The sequence below is a fragment of the Rhea pennata genome, chromosome 6, assembly GCF_028389875.1.
Source record: "Rhea pennata isolate bPtePen1 chromosome 6, bPtePen1.pri, whole genome shotgun sequence".
Taxonomy (NCBI): Eukaryota; Metazoa; Chordata; class Aves; order Rheiformes; family Rheidae; genus Rhea; species Rhea pennata.
Window position 1 is genome coordinate 8,347,575 of NC_084668.1, and position 13,919 is coordinate 8,361,493.

Sequence of the window (13,919 nt, forward strand, 5' to 3'; positions counted from 1 at the left end):
ACAGGTAGATCCCAGTATTATTCAAATGGTTACAAAATAGTGATTTTGAGTTTTTTGAACATACATATTTATTCAGAAGGATATCAGGCATAGGTTTGCTAGAAAACCTTGTTTGTGGACTTTTAATATGTTAGTTGTTATTTATTTGCTTGATTTTGTTGTTGTGCCTATTTTTGTTTCCAGTAGATCTTCTGGTTGATAGGATATTGTGTTCTAGATCAGTAATGTTTCTATTATAGAATGATCTTTTTGTGGAGAGTTATCAGATGCGTAGCATCAGAAATTGAATAAAATTTTATATATTTACTCAATTAAGGTTAGCGATGACTTAACAGTGCTTCCTACTATAGACAAAAAGCTTTGTATTATTTTCTTCCCCTCATTTAAAACCAATACAAAGTATCAGTTGAAAAGCAGTATTAATTATACAGAAATTGTGGCCCTCTTTGGCAAATACTTAAAACTAATTGTTAAAAAATTAATGTAAAGGTTAATAGCCTGATTTTGAGCAACATTAAACCTATGTTAAATATTCTTATGCAGACTTTTGTTAACAAAATAGCTCTCCCATATTGGTATAATTAGTAGTACCATAGTAAAGCCACTGTCCCCACTGGGACAAACAAATTCCAAAATAAAGAAGAATCTTATTTATATTTGAACAATAGCCTTTTTCACTAGTTGTAAAGTAACTTTAAATATGAGAGGAGATTACATCTGTGGCCCTTCTAGGACATTTTAATACCTGAACTAAGCAGTCCTATTATGCCTGGCTATGTATAAAGACTTGTTTTTCCCCAGGGCTCGGGCACAAGCTGAACAGAGAAGGGACGGACCAGATTTCGTGCAGATGTGAGGCTGACTGCCTTTTGGACAGCGACAGCCTGTACACTAGGAATAGTGAATCCCTTGAATTTTTCACTTGAAGTCTCTGTAGTTTCAAATCTTGATACACAGCTACATTTTTGTTTAAAACATGTTATTCTCGATCAACAGAGTAGTACACTTTTTATGTGAAAGATCAATTGACAAGTTAAGGATAAAATACTTTGGCCTACCTTTTTTTTCTTTCTTTTTTTAATAAGACTATTAAGGTGACCCATTAGGATGGGGAAAGGAAAATGGGAAGATCTTACCAGATGGAGAAGCAAGGAGGAGCGACCTGTCAACAAACCAGTTTTAACTTGGAGAGGACCAGAGTATCACTACAGAGGAGGGGAGGCAAGTAGGGGCAGGGGCAAAGGCTGGGATGAGACTAGCGTGTTTTGGAACAAGAAATCTGCTGGAGTTAGCCAAAGCCGGGATGCCACTGGAGAGAGCCCGCACACAGTAAGCTCTCTGAGAAGGTACCGCCATGCACTTCTGCCCTGCAAACTGAACAAATAAAGAGGAGTATGCAAGAGTGAATCTATACAACTTCATTGGAAACCAGCAGTGATTTTTCTGGTGTTAAAACATTTTGATGTATTTCAAGTGATACTTTCTTTATTTAACTTTTTCTTCACTCACATAGTACTTGTATCTCTTTCCAGTACCTTTAAACTCACTATGGGACCTTAAGCCATTTCTGGCTCCACACTTTATTTTGCACAGGACACAGGACAGCTGGACACTTATCTTGTTGCACAAGTTCATACTGTTTAAACACTATTTTAATCTTACTGTTCTTGTCCTGTGAATTGGTTGTGTTGTTTGCTTGATTGTTGGTACCTCCTAGGTCCTCTCCTCACCTTAATAACTAACTCACTCACTCGTGTGGATGTGATGATGATCTTTGTGTATGGGGCAGTAACGCAGACTTCCCCATCTAAGTATAAGGAATAAATAGTAGCATCGGCACTCTGATCCACCTACAAGAGGTGAATGAAACCGAGAAATAGCTTATACAGCGGCTTGTTACCCTCAGGGAAACGTTCGGCTCCCCGAATCTCTGGTATGGCTTGTGGGCTCTGCAAGAACGCCGTCTTGGTGATTACTGGCAGCACGGCCATGTGCTTAGATAGGGCACAGTCAGCCTGTAAGGCCGTGTCAGCGAAACCAGACGCAACGTGAAAAATGTCTTGGCAGTGAGGAGGAAGAAAGGATACTCACCCGCCTTCTGAAGTGTAAGATTTTGCTAAGAGCAGCTGTGAAGTGCATACAATATTTACTGCATCTCCTTGGCCTCCTCCCCCTGGAGATCTTCTAGCTTTGTGCTTCGTGTGTGGAAAGAGGGGCTTACTGGAGGACCAGAGCAGACCTGCTTCTCCTCAAGGTGCATCATTAGTTACTGCAGGACAGCAAAGTGTTTTACTTTAACCCAAACTCTATAGACAAAAGGCTGTGAGGAAAAATTTTGAGGCTTTTAAAAGAATGCTTGTCTTGCTGTTTATTTGGGAATTTGTCTCCTTTGGATCAGTATCTTCTGAAAGTTTATGCCTTCAGCATGGGATTGTAGCTGCATGTTTCTTTTTGTGTCATTTTCCTCACCACCCTCTGAAAGCACGGATGCCTCCTTAGCAGCACTCAAGTGTCATCTGTAAGAGAAGATGTCATTGGCAGTATTTGGCAAGGGCCACCGAACAGCATAGTTTTAAAGTTGACTTTGGTGGAAGCAAAGCTAGAGAGATACTAAAGGCTGTGAAAGTCCCTCCTGAACCTTTACCCTTGGTGGACCAGGTTCTCCTTCCAGCCACAGCAGGTCTCTTCGGAGTGTTCTCTGCTTGGAGCTGCTAGTGCTCAGCGCTTGAAGCTTGAAGCAGAAACGAAGGATTACCGACGACCTTTGACATACCTTGTTTATATAACATTAAGGACATGGACATACCTTGTTTATATAACATTAAGGACATGAACTAGATAATTTATTTAGAGCAATGCATTTATTTCCAAATAATTCATTTCTTGTTTTGAAATTTTCCCTTTTCCAGATATTTCACCTGACACCTAGACAGAAGCCCTCCATGCTCTGAGTAGTCACCATATCTTTCCACAAGTGAATAGATATTTCATTTAATCCTTTGCAGCCTCCCTTTGTGGCATCTGCGTATTTATCACTGTCTTTAAGGTCCCTTTTCTACTTGCTAATGTTCATATTTTTGATCCTGTGGTTACTGCTGTTATAAATTATTATCCAGTAAGATTTATAGCTGAGGGACTCGTACAAATAATCTTTCTTTCCCATTTAATGGCTTAACACTAAGAAACCTTTGTTACTTTCTAATGAAATTGTATCTATAATTTTTAGATGCATTTTTGCAGATATATCATAAAAAATCAGGTCAGCAACGGAACTACATCTGCCAGCCTGCAAATTGCATGTGCACAGAGATTTTTCAGAGCATATAGATGCTGTACCTGGTGTAGTTTTACAGTGGTTTAACCTTTTTCAGTCGACTGATACTGGAACCCCCTTCACTGGGGAAGTATAATGTTAATTGCCTTTTTTTATTGATTTGTTTGTTATCTCATTTAAATGCATAAAGCAAAATTTCATTTAGTTTCTGTGTAAAAGTCACATGGAAAAGGCCATATTATTTTATTACAGTAGCGTGTTTTACAAATTTTCAATTCTTCCTCTTATTCCTGCTAAATCACATGTCACTGCTTTAAAATAGGGTTTTGCTCTCATTAGTTACACTTTTATATGACGTTTTAGTATCTGGAACTAAAGTAAAAGAACCACTGAAGATTAGCCCATGACGCGTGTTGATCTACCTAGGTAGCACAGTGTGTCGTGCGTGGGGTGTTTTGGTCCTGTGTTTCAACAATTAATGACAGTCTATTCTATCTGCCTTTTAGATCTATTAGGAAAATTAGTGACAGTTTAATTTCTCTTGCATTTGCTTGACTGGGTACCCCGTTTTTAGAAATCGTATTCTTTGTCGTAGTATTTCAGTAAGTGAACTGTGCCCTGCTGGTGGGAATCCTGCCCCCCAGCCAAAGCCAGAAATCCAGTGCCTGCGGAGTCGTGGCCTTGGCTGCTCATTGGACCGAGCCATTACGGGATGGGTGATAAGTCGTCCTCTTGAATAATAAAAATTGACCTGTTTCAGGCTTCTAGTGTATTACCAAGAAACATTAAAATTGCTTACATCTCAAACATGACTTCTGGAAGTTATTTTGAGCGGAGATGAGGCAAAAAGAGAGCTTATGAAGGACAGGAGTGTTGTTTTTTTCTGAATAGGTGCTATGCCGACTTTGGTGGGTCTGAGCCAAGTAAGAGTCGCTCAAGGTAATGGGGATATTTTATAGCCATCTGCCATGCTACAGGTTGAGATCCCACCAAATCAAAATCTGCTGGGCTTTTTCTGCAGTAATCTGCAATAGGATTAATAAATCAGAGAGGAAAAATGAGAGGGGAAAATCAGGATTTTTCATTGTATTATGTTTGCACGGATTATTAAACTGTAGAAAAAGTAGAGATTCTCTGGCTTGGAGTAAACATTATGTTTACTGCAGGGAATAATTCTGTGCTATCAGGTGACACAACTGGAAGACCTTCCATCTCTAGTTTCTTATTCGATGTAGCATTACCATACAAAAATCATAGAATCAGTAAGGTTGGAAGGGACCTCTGGAGATCATCTAGTCCAACCTCCCCAAAATGATGGGACTGAATAGTTGGGATAATTATTTTGACTGCTTAATGATTTTTCCCAAACTTAATATAAAGTTTATCCTAAAAGGATGTTTTACATCTGCAATTAATGAATAACCTTTATGATCTTTCAGCGTGAGAAGCTGATACATGAGTTGGAGGAAGAAAGACTTTTAAGACTTGAGAGTGAAAAAAGATTACGGGAGGTAACGCTGGAGTCGGAGCGTAGCAGAGCTCAGATGCGTGGGCTGCAAGAACAGTTTTCCAGGTATGTTGCATGAGTAAACTATGTTCAACATATGGGAAGAATATGATTGATCAAACTTCTTGATATCTGGGATGGATGTAATCTAAGGCAAAAAGCGATTGCTCTGAAATTCTGTAAACACAGTAAGCATTTGTCTAAGTGGCTGATATCATCCTGTAAAACGTAAGAGGTTTATATCATTATTCTATATCACAATGTACAAATTTCATTTCTAGAGACTTTTGTATTTATTAGAATTCCCAGTAATTTTCCACAGAAGTGCAGGGCTTCGTGCTTCTCAAGAAGCGCATGTCATTGAAGAATCACTGTTTGTTTCCTTATTTTTATTTGAAGGGCTAGAAGAAAAGCTGTTGTCTTTACAGCTGAGAGTAATGTCTCTATTAACTGCTATGAATGGATTTGATCAGTCTAAATAATTGAAAAAGAATGTAGTGCCTTTTACCTGCTAGGTCACCATCTGGCTTAGGATCTCTTTCTGCATTGACTTGAACAGAGCTTCGTGCTGGAACATAGCTCTGCTTAGAAGAAAATCATCTTAGACCTGGAGCTTTAAGACAAACTATTCATATAACCATAATAAGGGTTGGAGTTCTTTATTGTTGTTATGATGCACAATGAGATCATCAAATAGAATCTTTTTTATTGTTTTATCATGTGAACAGAAAATAAAACAATCAAAATGGAATCACAAGAGATGATGGAATTTTATGTTGTGTATTTTCCATCAAGATTCGGTATTAACTCATTCCTTTAGGCTCTCAAATGTTTGAAAAGCTGAAGTTCAGTTTTAAAATGATGGAAACAGGTTGTGGGGCAGGTTTTTCCTTTGATTGTGTGTGTATGCCTGTGAGGAGGGGGTTAGGGTTTTCTGTGGGTTTTTTTTTTGCTAAGTATCGGCCATGAGGAACTTCTAATATATGATTGAGTTTCTAGGCAATGCTGAAAAAGCATTTAGTAGTAAAAAAAAAAAAAAAAAAAAAAAAAAAAAAATTGATCTGATTTGTTTTGGTTCTGGAAATTTTCCATTAATGCTTTTAAGATTTTTTTTGAAATAAAGTTTTCAAAGAAATCTGAAATTCTTTCCTCTAAAAGTACTAAAGATATTTCTTCCTTTTCTTCTTTTTTGTTTTTTTTTTGTTCGTGTTTTTTTCATCTTTAAAACCACTCTGAGTATTCTTTGTTGGAATATTTTGCTCTAGTGTATATTAATCTTTATTTATGGAAGAATTTCCTGAGGTCGTTGTTTTAGAACAGTAGTTCTTGTTGCAGTAACTGGAAGCATTCACAGTGTTTAAGTTGATGCAGCCCTGGTTTAAAGAAAAGAGTGTGTGAGGGGAAAACAAACAGTCTCAGCAGTAATGCATCCAGTAACTGCATGTGCAGATCTTTTCAGCATAACCTTTTGTTATTCCACTAAAATTGTGGTTCCCTTCAACAGTATTTCCAAAAAAGAGTGACTGTTATTAGTTAGTATCCCTGAAGTCCACTCTCGGCAAATTAATCCGTTTTTTTTCTTCCATTATTCTTTGCAATCTAGGTCTCTCTCAAATATTCTCTCAAGAAGCAGAGGAATGTAAGTTCTCTGGTTTAAAGCTCTTTGTCCCCTTATTTTTGTGCCTGTGATTTATATAAAGGTGAAACAATCTAAATCAATGTTATTTGCTTATGTGCTTTTTGAGACTGTCTGCACATTAGCTACAATGAGGAAAGACAACTTAAATACCATTTTTCACTAACAGCACCTGAGTTTGGCCCCGTTATTGCCAATGACACAAACTCCCATTGGCTTGGTTAGTGTGTAGACCAGATGCTAGGAAGAGAATGCGGCACTTACATGTTATAAAAGCAAATAAAGTATTAGCTCTGTCATGATGAATATTAGAGATTTTTTTTACTATGCTTAGCCGAATATTACAGCATTAGCAAACAGAACCAGACCTTTTCCCTAAACAAGTGTATTTTTCTCACTGTGTGAAATAGCAGATAATGAAACTGGCAACTGCAAATCCTGTGCTGCTGAGAGCGTGTGTGCGTGTGTGCCTGAAGGGCTTGAGCCTTCCTTTTTTTTTTTTTTTCCAATCTGGAGAACAATTAAATGGGACTGTAGAGGTGGTGATGGGAGGAGATGTTAAAATAAAGCAAATAGAAAGTACTTTGGAACAAGATGGCTAGGAAATAATGCTCTGGGCCCAAATATTCTGCCTTTCAAAAGTATTGAATAGGTAGAAGACTAAAGGAAGAACATACATTATAGCATAAATCTTTTAACTCTGTGTAATTCATGAATGGAGTTGATTTACATGCAGTCATTCCTGCACATGCATGCAGTGTGGTAGGTTAAACCGTAATTTGGAAAATGTTTCTTTCTATCTCAAACTATTTTCTCCACATCTTTGAAAGAACGAAACATAACAGTGTGTGGAAAGCTCTAAGCCAGGCGTCTGTGACTGGGGAGGAAAGCTGTCTGTTTGTATCTGAAGTTCTGTGAAAATTAATCTATCGTATAAGCATATAGTTTGAGTTTGAAGACTTCAGAAGGCAAGGAGTTTTTTTTTGATTTTTTTTATTGATTGATATTTCTGTTCTTACCAAGTAAGCAATATTCCAGGCTAAGACTCCGAAATAAATCGAAGTCCTCTTTCTTAACATCTGTATGAATCTGTCAGAGCCTTAAAATGATACAGTGGCTAGTTTGATTAATACATGACAGTTAACTGTAGAAGGAGCTTTTAAAACAAAACCTTTTCTTGAATTGTATCATCATGTATCTATGCAGATGCAAGTTCAATTTTTATTTTTATTGGGGTAATTGTGTTTAAGGAGTGGAGGATCCTTCGGGGAAACGATTTCATGCTGAAGCTGGATTTTTGCATTGTAGTCAGATGCAGTCATGCTTGCGTTGCCTTAGTGTAATCTCACCTTGGGGTGAAATCCTTCATGTTCCCCCTCCCAAAACCGCTGAGATCTGTTACTTTTCTGCAGCTGTTCCGTTAGGTTCTGTAAGGCTCTTCTGGCATGACAGTGCCTAGGGCATTAAAACTAACCCTGTAAGTACCTGTCAGCCCGGTTTCTTCTAAGACAGTGCCATGCAGTTTGTCTTTGGCACAAAGACACAAATTTTGACTGTTGGCAGCTCTCATGTCTATGCTGGAAGGTCACCATTTAGTTCAGTATTATGCTTGCTGCCTCTTTGGCTAGCTGTGGGAAAAAATGGACTAACTCATGTTGTGTTTTTTTTTTCTTTTTAATCAGTTATCTTTTTTGATTTCTCTTTAACATTAGCTTGTCCATGGACGACTTCTTTTGGGGCATTAGAGAAGAATGTGCAACCACTGTCTCTCATGCATCTCCTTGTTCTTGGTTTCAGCTGCACTTTGTTTAGTAAATTCAGCATCTTCCTACAACAATATATACAGAAATGCAGTAACACCCCCTGAAGCAGTAGATGTGATTTATACTATCACTCTAAAAAGCACACTAATAAGCACAATATAAATTGATTGCATTTCTCTTCTGTACATCAGTAAGCAATACAAATTGTTGCTCATTGAGTGCATACAGTACACGTGACTCCGAACTGGCATTAAATGTTAAAGCAGTAATGGAAGTAGCTTTGACTTCAGTTATTTTGGTTACTGTTTTTGGTTGGAGTGAAACAAGCTCAATGAAACACACTATTGTAAAGTATGTCTGTATGTAGTAATTGAAGATGCTAGTATGAACTCTTTAAAATCCCCTCTGTGTGAAAATTTCAAAAACTTTTCAGGTAAGATGATGCCATTTATAGATATCTGTGTCTATGCCTGGAAAACTGAGGCTTTTAAGAGGGCATGTTATTGGAAAAGTAGGAAATGGTCCTCCTTTGATCGGTCAGGGTCCTACAGGTCGGATGGGTGTAGTTCCTGTTGGATAATATTTCAGCATTCCCCTCTCATCAGTATTGACCATAGGGCGTCACTTCCAACGAAGGGAAACGTGACTGCTGCAAATCTGGTAACTCCCTGCCTACGACGACCGTCTCCCCCCTGGTTTAGTACAAGCTACTTGGTTTTCTCCGAGTACCGTTTATTCTTCCTTCTGTCTTCTGGCTTGTCTGCAGCTGAGTGCAATTGAGAACTGTTTTCTTAGCAGTTATGGTAAAGAGATCTTTCACATTTTCAACATTGTCACATCCTGATTTCTAACGTGATTGCTTCGGCGTGAGCAGGCCTAGAGGCCTGCTTGGGCTTCACTGCTTTACTGCTGTGGCTGACAGCCCATATGCAGCAGAGACTGCATCTCCATTGCTCATGTGTAAACCTGGAGGACACCTCTGTAGCTCCTGTGGTGGGTCAGTTTGTCTAATGTCCTTTAAATGCCAACTTAAACCATTAGTAACATTTTAGTCTAGAGAGAGGTTAAATTAGGGAGATTAAAATGCTCTCTTGGCAGTGATGGCATACCTTGGATTCTGACTTATAGTTTTACTAGGGCTTTAACCTAATGATCAGGATGTTATTTTTACTATAGAGTAGAAATGAAAGAGTAAAAGGGTGAAGCATCATATCTGGTTTAAGTGCGACATGTGTGAGAATACTGTGGTTTTAAAATAACAGAGTGTTTGAAGATAGTTCTTGTGTATGTACCCTCGGCTTCCTTCAAAAATTAGCATTCTGATTCTGATGCTGGAGAACCAGCAGATTGAAATGTAGATATTTGCGTATTAAAGTTGAGAAGGAACAAAAGCGAAGAGGTCAGAAGGGCTGCAGAGGGCTGAGGAAGCAGTGTAAACTCAAAGCGCCGAAGTCATGCAAGGGACAGAAGTTATAACAGGCTAGTCTGCGTGACGTGTATTGACTTACGTAACGCTTTTAAAGAGCAGCAAATTGCTTTGCTTTCAGCCATATTTAAGATGCCTAGAAAGGAACATGCAGTTCCTGAAGTCCTCTGGACTCTTTAGGCACCTGAAGCTTCTGTAAGAGCCAGCCCTATTTCAGTACCCTGACGTGCTGGTGAATCATGTGGCAGCCTTTCATGGCATCTCTTACTTGCTCTGAAAGCCTTTTTTTTTTAACTGGGAAAGATGTAATATGTATCTCCCACAGACAAAGGCATAGTTTTCTGTGTACTTGGAAAATCCTAGGTTGGGGTTTTTTGTGTGTACACACTGACAGTATGCACCATACATGTCTTTCTGGAAGGTGGCACCAATTACTGGTTTATCAGAGCTTGAAATGGTACTGTGCTCTCCCTTGTGTCTTAGTTAGCACTAAATTGTAACAGAATAAGCAGTATTTGTGATCTTTTTTATTTGTTTGTTTCTGTTTTTCCGTTGCATAGTTGTAATAGGTTAGCACCAAAGAAGTACTAGGTTAGAGTGTAATTCTCCGGTTTACTTTTCCTTTAATGCGTTCAGGACAATGCCAAAGATAAAAACAGTATGTCAAAACTTGTACCACAATTCCACAGTAGGTTATCAGTGCCCATACAGTGGTCCATGCACAGCATATAACCCCCTCTATATGTTACTTCTTTATGATAGCGAGGTGGTCTAAAGGAATCTCATGGAAGCATGTTTCAGTCATAGCTGGTGCTCAAGACTAAGGGCAGGGATTGCTGTGCAGAGCAGTGGTTGGGTTAGCAGGTTCTTCTAAGTTAGGAGACAGTGAAATCTCATTTTGATGAAATTTGAAGAATTTCTTGTTACTCTCTTTTAAAAAGATTGAGGCTCTTTGGTGTTGACATACTGTGAAATCCTGTACCTGTCAAAGTCCAAGGCTCTGTGAATTTTTATTTTGCACAATAACAGGTATATTGTTGTAGGTATTTCTAGCTACAGATCATTCGGCATTGTAAACTATGTTTACATTTATGAAAGCAAAGTGTTGCTATAGGAGCTAAGTACTATTACTGCGTGCTGTTGCCACCTACCTAAATGGTGTGCAGTCAAGTATGGTAAGATATTTTCAAGGTAAACAGGACTGGTAGTTGTCAAGAGAACTTCTGTTACTTATCACTAGTTTACTGCGCTTACTGAGATGTTTTTAAAATTGCTTTGTGACGTGCAAAGTTCAAGTACTGACTATTTCTTTCCTGCAGCACTTGTCATAGTTTTGTTTCTTTTAAACTTGTGAGAGCAGGAAAGTCATGTGTGTTACAGATGCATAGTTCTGCAATGCCTTGATGCCATATAAAGGGACCATTCAAACCCAACACATTCCTTTACATCTTTAATAAAAAGATCCTTTTTCTAGACATGATAAATACCTTAATCACAAGGATTTCAATAAGATGAGTACAAAATGGTTTGTTTTTCTTAGGTTTACTTTTTCCCTTAAGTCAAATCATTTGATATTAACTAGGTGTAGTCTAAGAGAATAACATTTTAAAAAATGTTTTATTTTAACATTATATTCTAAATTCAGAGCCATTAGTCAGGAAAGAACCTGCCCGTGATTACATTGGAAGATCATCATCACTTCTCTTTTTTTAATCATTTGCCTTGATGCCCCCATGCATTGGTACCCTGTGTGTGAAAGACCAAACTGTGTAATGCTTATGCTGCTTTTTTATTTGGGAGCATGCCATGTATCTGTATATACACACATACATTTTTATGAAGATTATGAAAGAACAAAAAATCTTTTTAAACAGAGAAGCGTGTAGAAGGTAAAGGCCTGCTCTTTGCTAGGACAGAGAAGCATGTAACATGAGAAAGCAGAAATGCTTAACAGTTGTTCTGTCATCGTCTTTCCTAAAGGAAAATAATAGAGTACATACTCCAGTAAAAGTTGACAAGGATAATTTGAGGTCACAGGAAAGAAAAGTGGAAGCAAGCAGGTTAAAGAATTAAGATAACTTAAGTAGATTCAGCTGAGTCAGGATTTCATGATAGTCCTCAAAGGCACCAGCTGTAGTGGCCAAACCACCACTGACCATTATATATACAGGCAGCCTGGAGAATGAGTGTCATCCCATAGGAGTGTTGTTTACTTGTATATGACTAAGAAACTGGGCACAGAAGATAACAAACCATTTTGCCATTTAAAAAAATCAGATAAGGTTCCACAATATTCTTCATAAAGAAAAGAAGTATGGTCCCAAAGTAACTACTGTGCTGACTGATATATCGTAGGTATCTCTTGTCATACAACAGAGTTACTCAGACTAAACTGGAATTTTTGGTGTGATTTATGTAGAGTAATTCAGTAGGATTTAAAACCTCAGATTTGTATCCTAAATATAATTCTAGATAGAGGTTGGAAGATAACTTTAAGAAATCTATATATGAACATCTGAAAGAGAGTTCCCTACATTTTCTGAGAGGTAAGAAATGATGAATTCTTTTTAAAATGGGCTGTGTATTGAAAGCCAAATATGTGATTCTCGTTGGAGATAATAATTTGATCTGTTTAGCTCTGGCTAGGTGTCATAATATATTGTTATAGCTCAGCGATGAAATACGCCTATCGTTTTTCCAGACTATCTTTCCTCCCTACGGGCGGTAGGGAAGCAGGGCAGGCCATTTTAAGCTCGGTGGCAGGAAACTGCCACCTGTGGGCTAAGGCCGCCTGAGATCACAGTGTACTGTTGTGTAATTTTAGTTATCTACTGGATTGTGCTTACTTCTGTATGTTTTGTGAAACTTCTTGGAATAGCTCTTGTGGAGGCATAAAGACAAGCTGTCATTGCTAAAAAAATCTATAGTGCTGTCTAGACTTCTGTTATTCTTTGCTGAGAGCGTTTTAGAAGCAACTTTTTTTTTTTTTTAAGTATAATTGAGAAAAACTATGAAATAGCAGAGAAAATTACCTACATACGGAAAATAAGAGCTAGAAGGAGAGCTAGGAGGAGTGAGTATGAAGTGGAAGATGACAGAGAAGAGCCACAGTCATGTGTAAACATGGGCATTAGAGGTTGTTATAGATAGTAATTCTCAATACTGAAAGAATAAAAGATTGTAGCTAGTGGGATTAATCTTAGCTTCAATTAACTGCTAATTATATTAGTAGAAAGAATAAACAGCTGTGGGAATGACTTGAGTTTAAATATAAAACTATAGGCATATATTAGGAAAGTAATGCAAGGGAGATTGTGTTTGGTTGCCCGTGTTTGAGTAAGCAGATTATGAGAAACTCTTCTAGGAAGTGTTTTTTATTAAATAAAATGTGCTTTGAGGAGAGTTGCCATGTCTAACAGTGCTCTGTGGTGTGTCTCATGGAGTACTTCTGAACTTCGGACATGGCTAGAGTCAGATGTCACATTCTTAGCGGCAACTTAAGATGATTTGTTTTGGGGAAAGCTTTTTCGTGATGAAAAATCAGTGATATTCCCATGTCCTGAGATATGAGGGATTTCCTTACTTGACCTGTTAGGGAATCCTTCTAATCTAAAGTGTTTAAACTTTGCAATAATCTTTGGCAGAAAAGATAGCAATAGGTGATGTATTTAAAGGTGACAAGCTTCAGTCTAGATTGCAGTCATAAAACCGGAAATCACTTCTGTGTATGTTTTAAAAGCTCACATACACTTAAAAAATACTAAAATGGCAGATTGCCTTCATTTATGAGATCACCAAATTCTGTCAGCTGTATGTACTGTTTCCTTGTTAATGGACTTCACTGTTGATGTGGACTGTTGAAGGACTATTTGATACAGTGGTGAGTCTAAATAATCTGAAAATTCTTAAGCTTCTAGAGAAGGCCTCTCATATAACTATGTGCTTTACAAAAGTATCAGTAATTCTTTCTGCTATCTTTCCTACTCAAGTAAATAAGAGTGAGTTTTCTTTTTAATTTTGGGGAATCTTCAATAGGATAAAAAATCTGCCACCGTTTACATTGTTCAGCATCTGAGAGCCAGATACATCCTTCTGTCAAAGCTGAACATAGGAAAGCATCCTGCTTCAGATCTAAATGTGTGCCTCTGTCCTTTTAAAAGATTATCTTCATTTCCTAACATCTGTATAACAAAAGAATATTAAAAAGGAAATGGGAAGAATACCTCTGAGAGAAAGACAAAGCGGGATAAAGATCGCGAATCTTTGCAATGGAAGTTATTACCAAGCGTCGCCGTTGAGACAGCATTGTCGCT

General features: G+C 37.9%; 1 protein-coding gene across 1 annotated transcript in view; it reads left to right on the forward strand.

Moving 5' to 3' along the window:
* The window catches only part of NCKAP5 (NCK associated protein 5), a 349,664-nt gene that overhangs the window by 160,828 nt on the left and 174,917 nt on the right, over positions 1-13,919 (forward strand). Inside the window, exon 4 of the mRNA XM_062579086.1 lies at positions 4,714-4,847. Within this exon, the coding sequence (XP_062435070.1) occupies positions 4,714-4,847 (134 nt within the window). The remainder of the gene's footprint in view (positions 1-4,713; positions 4,848-13,919) is intronic.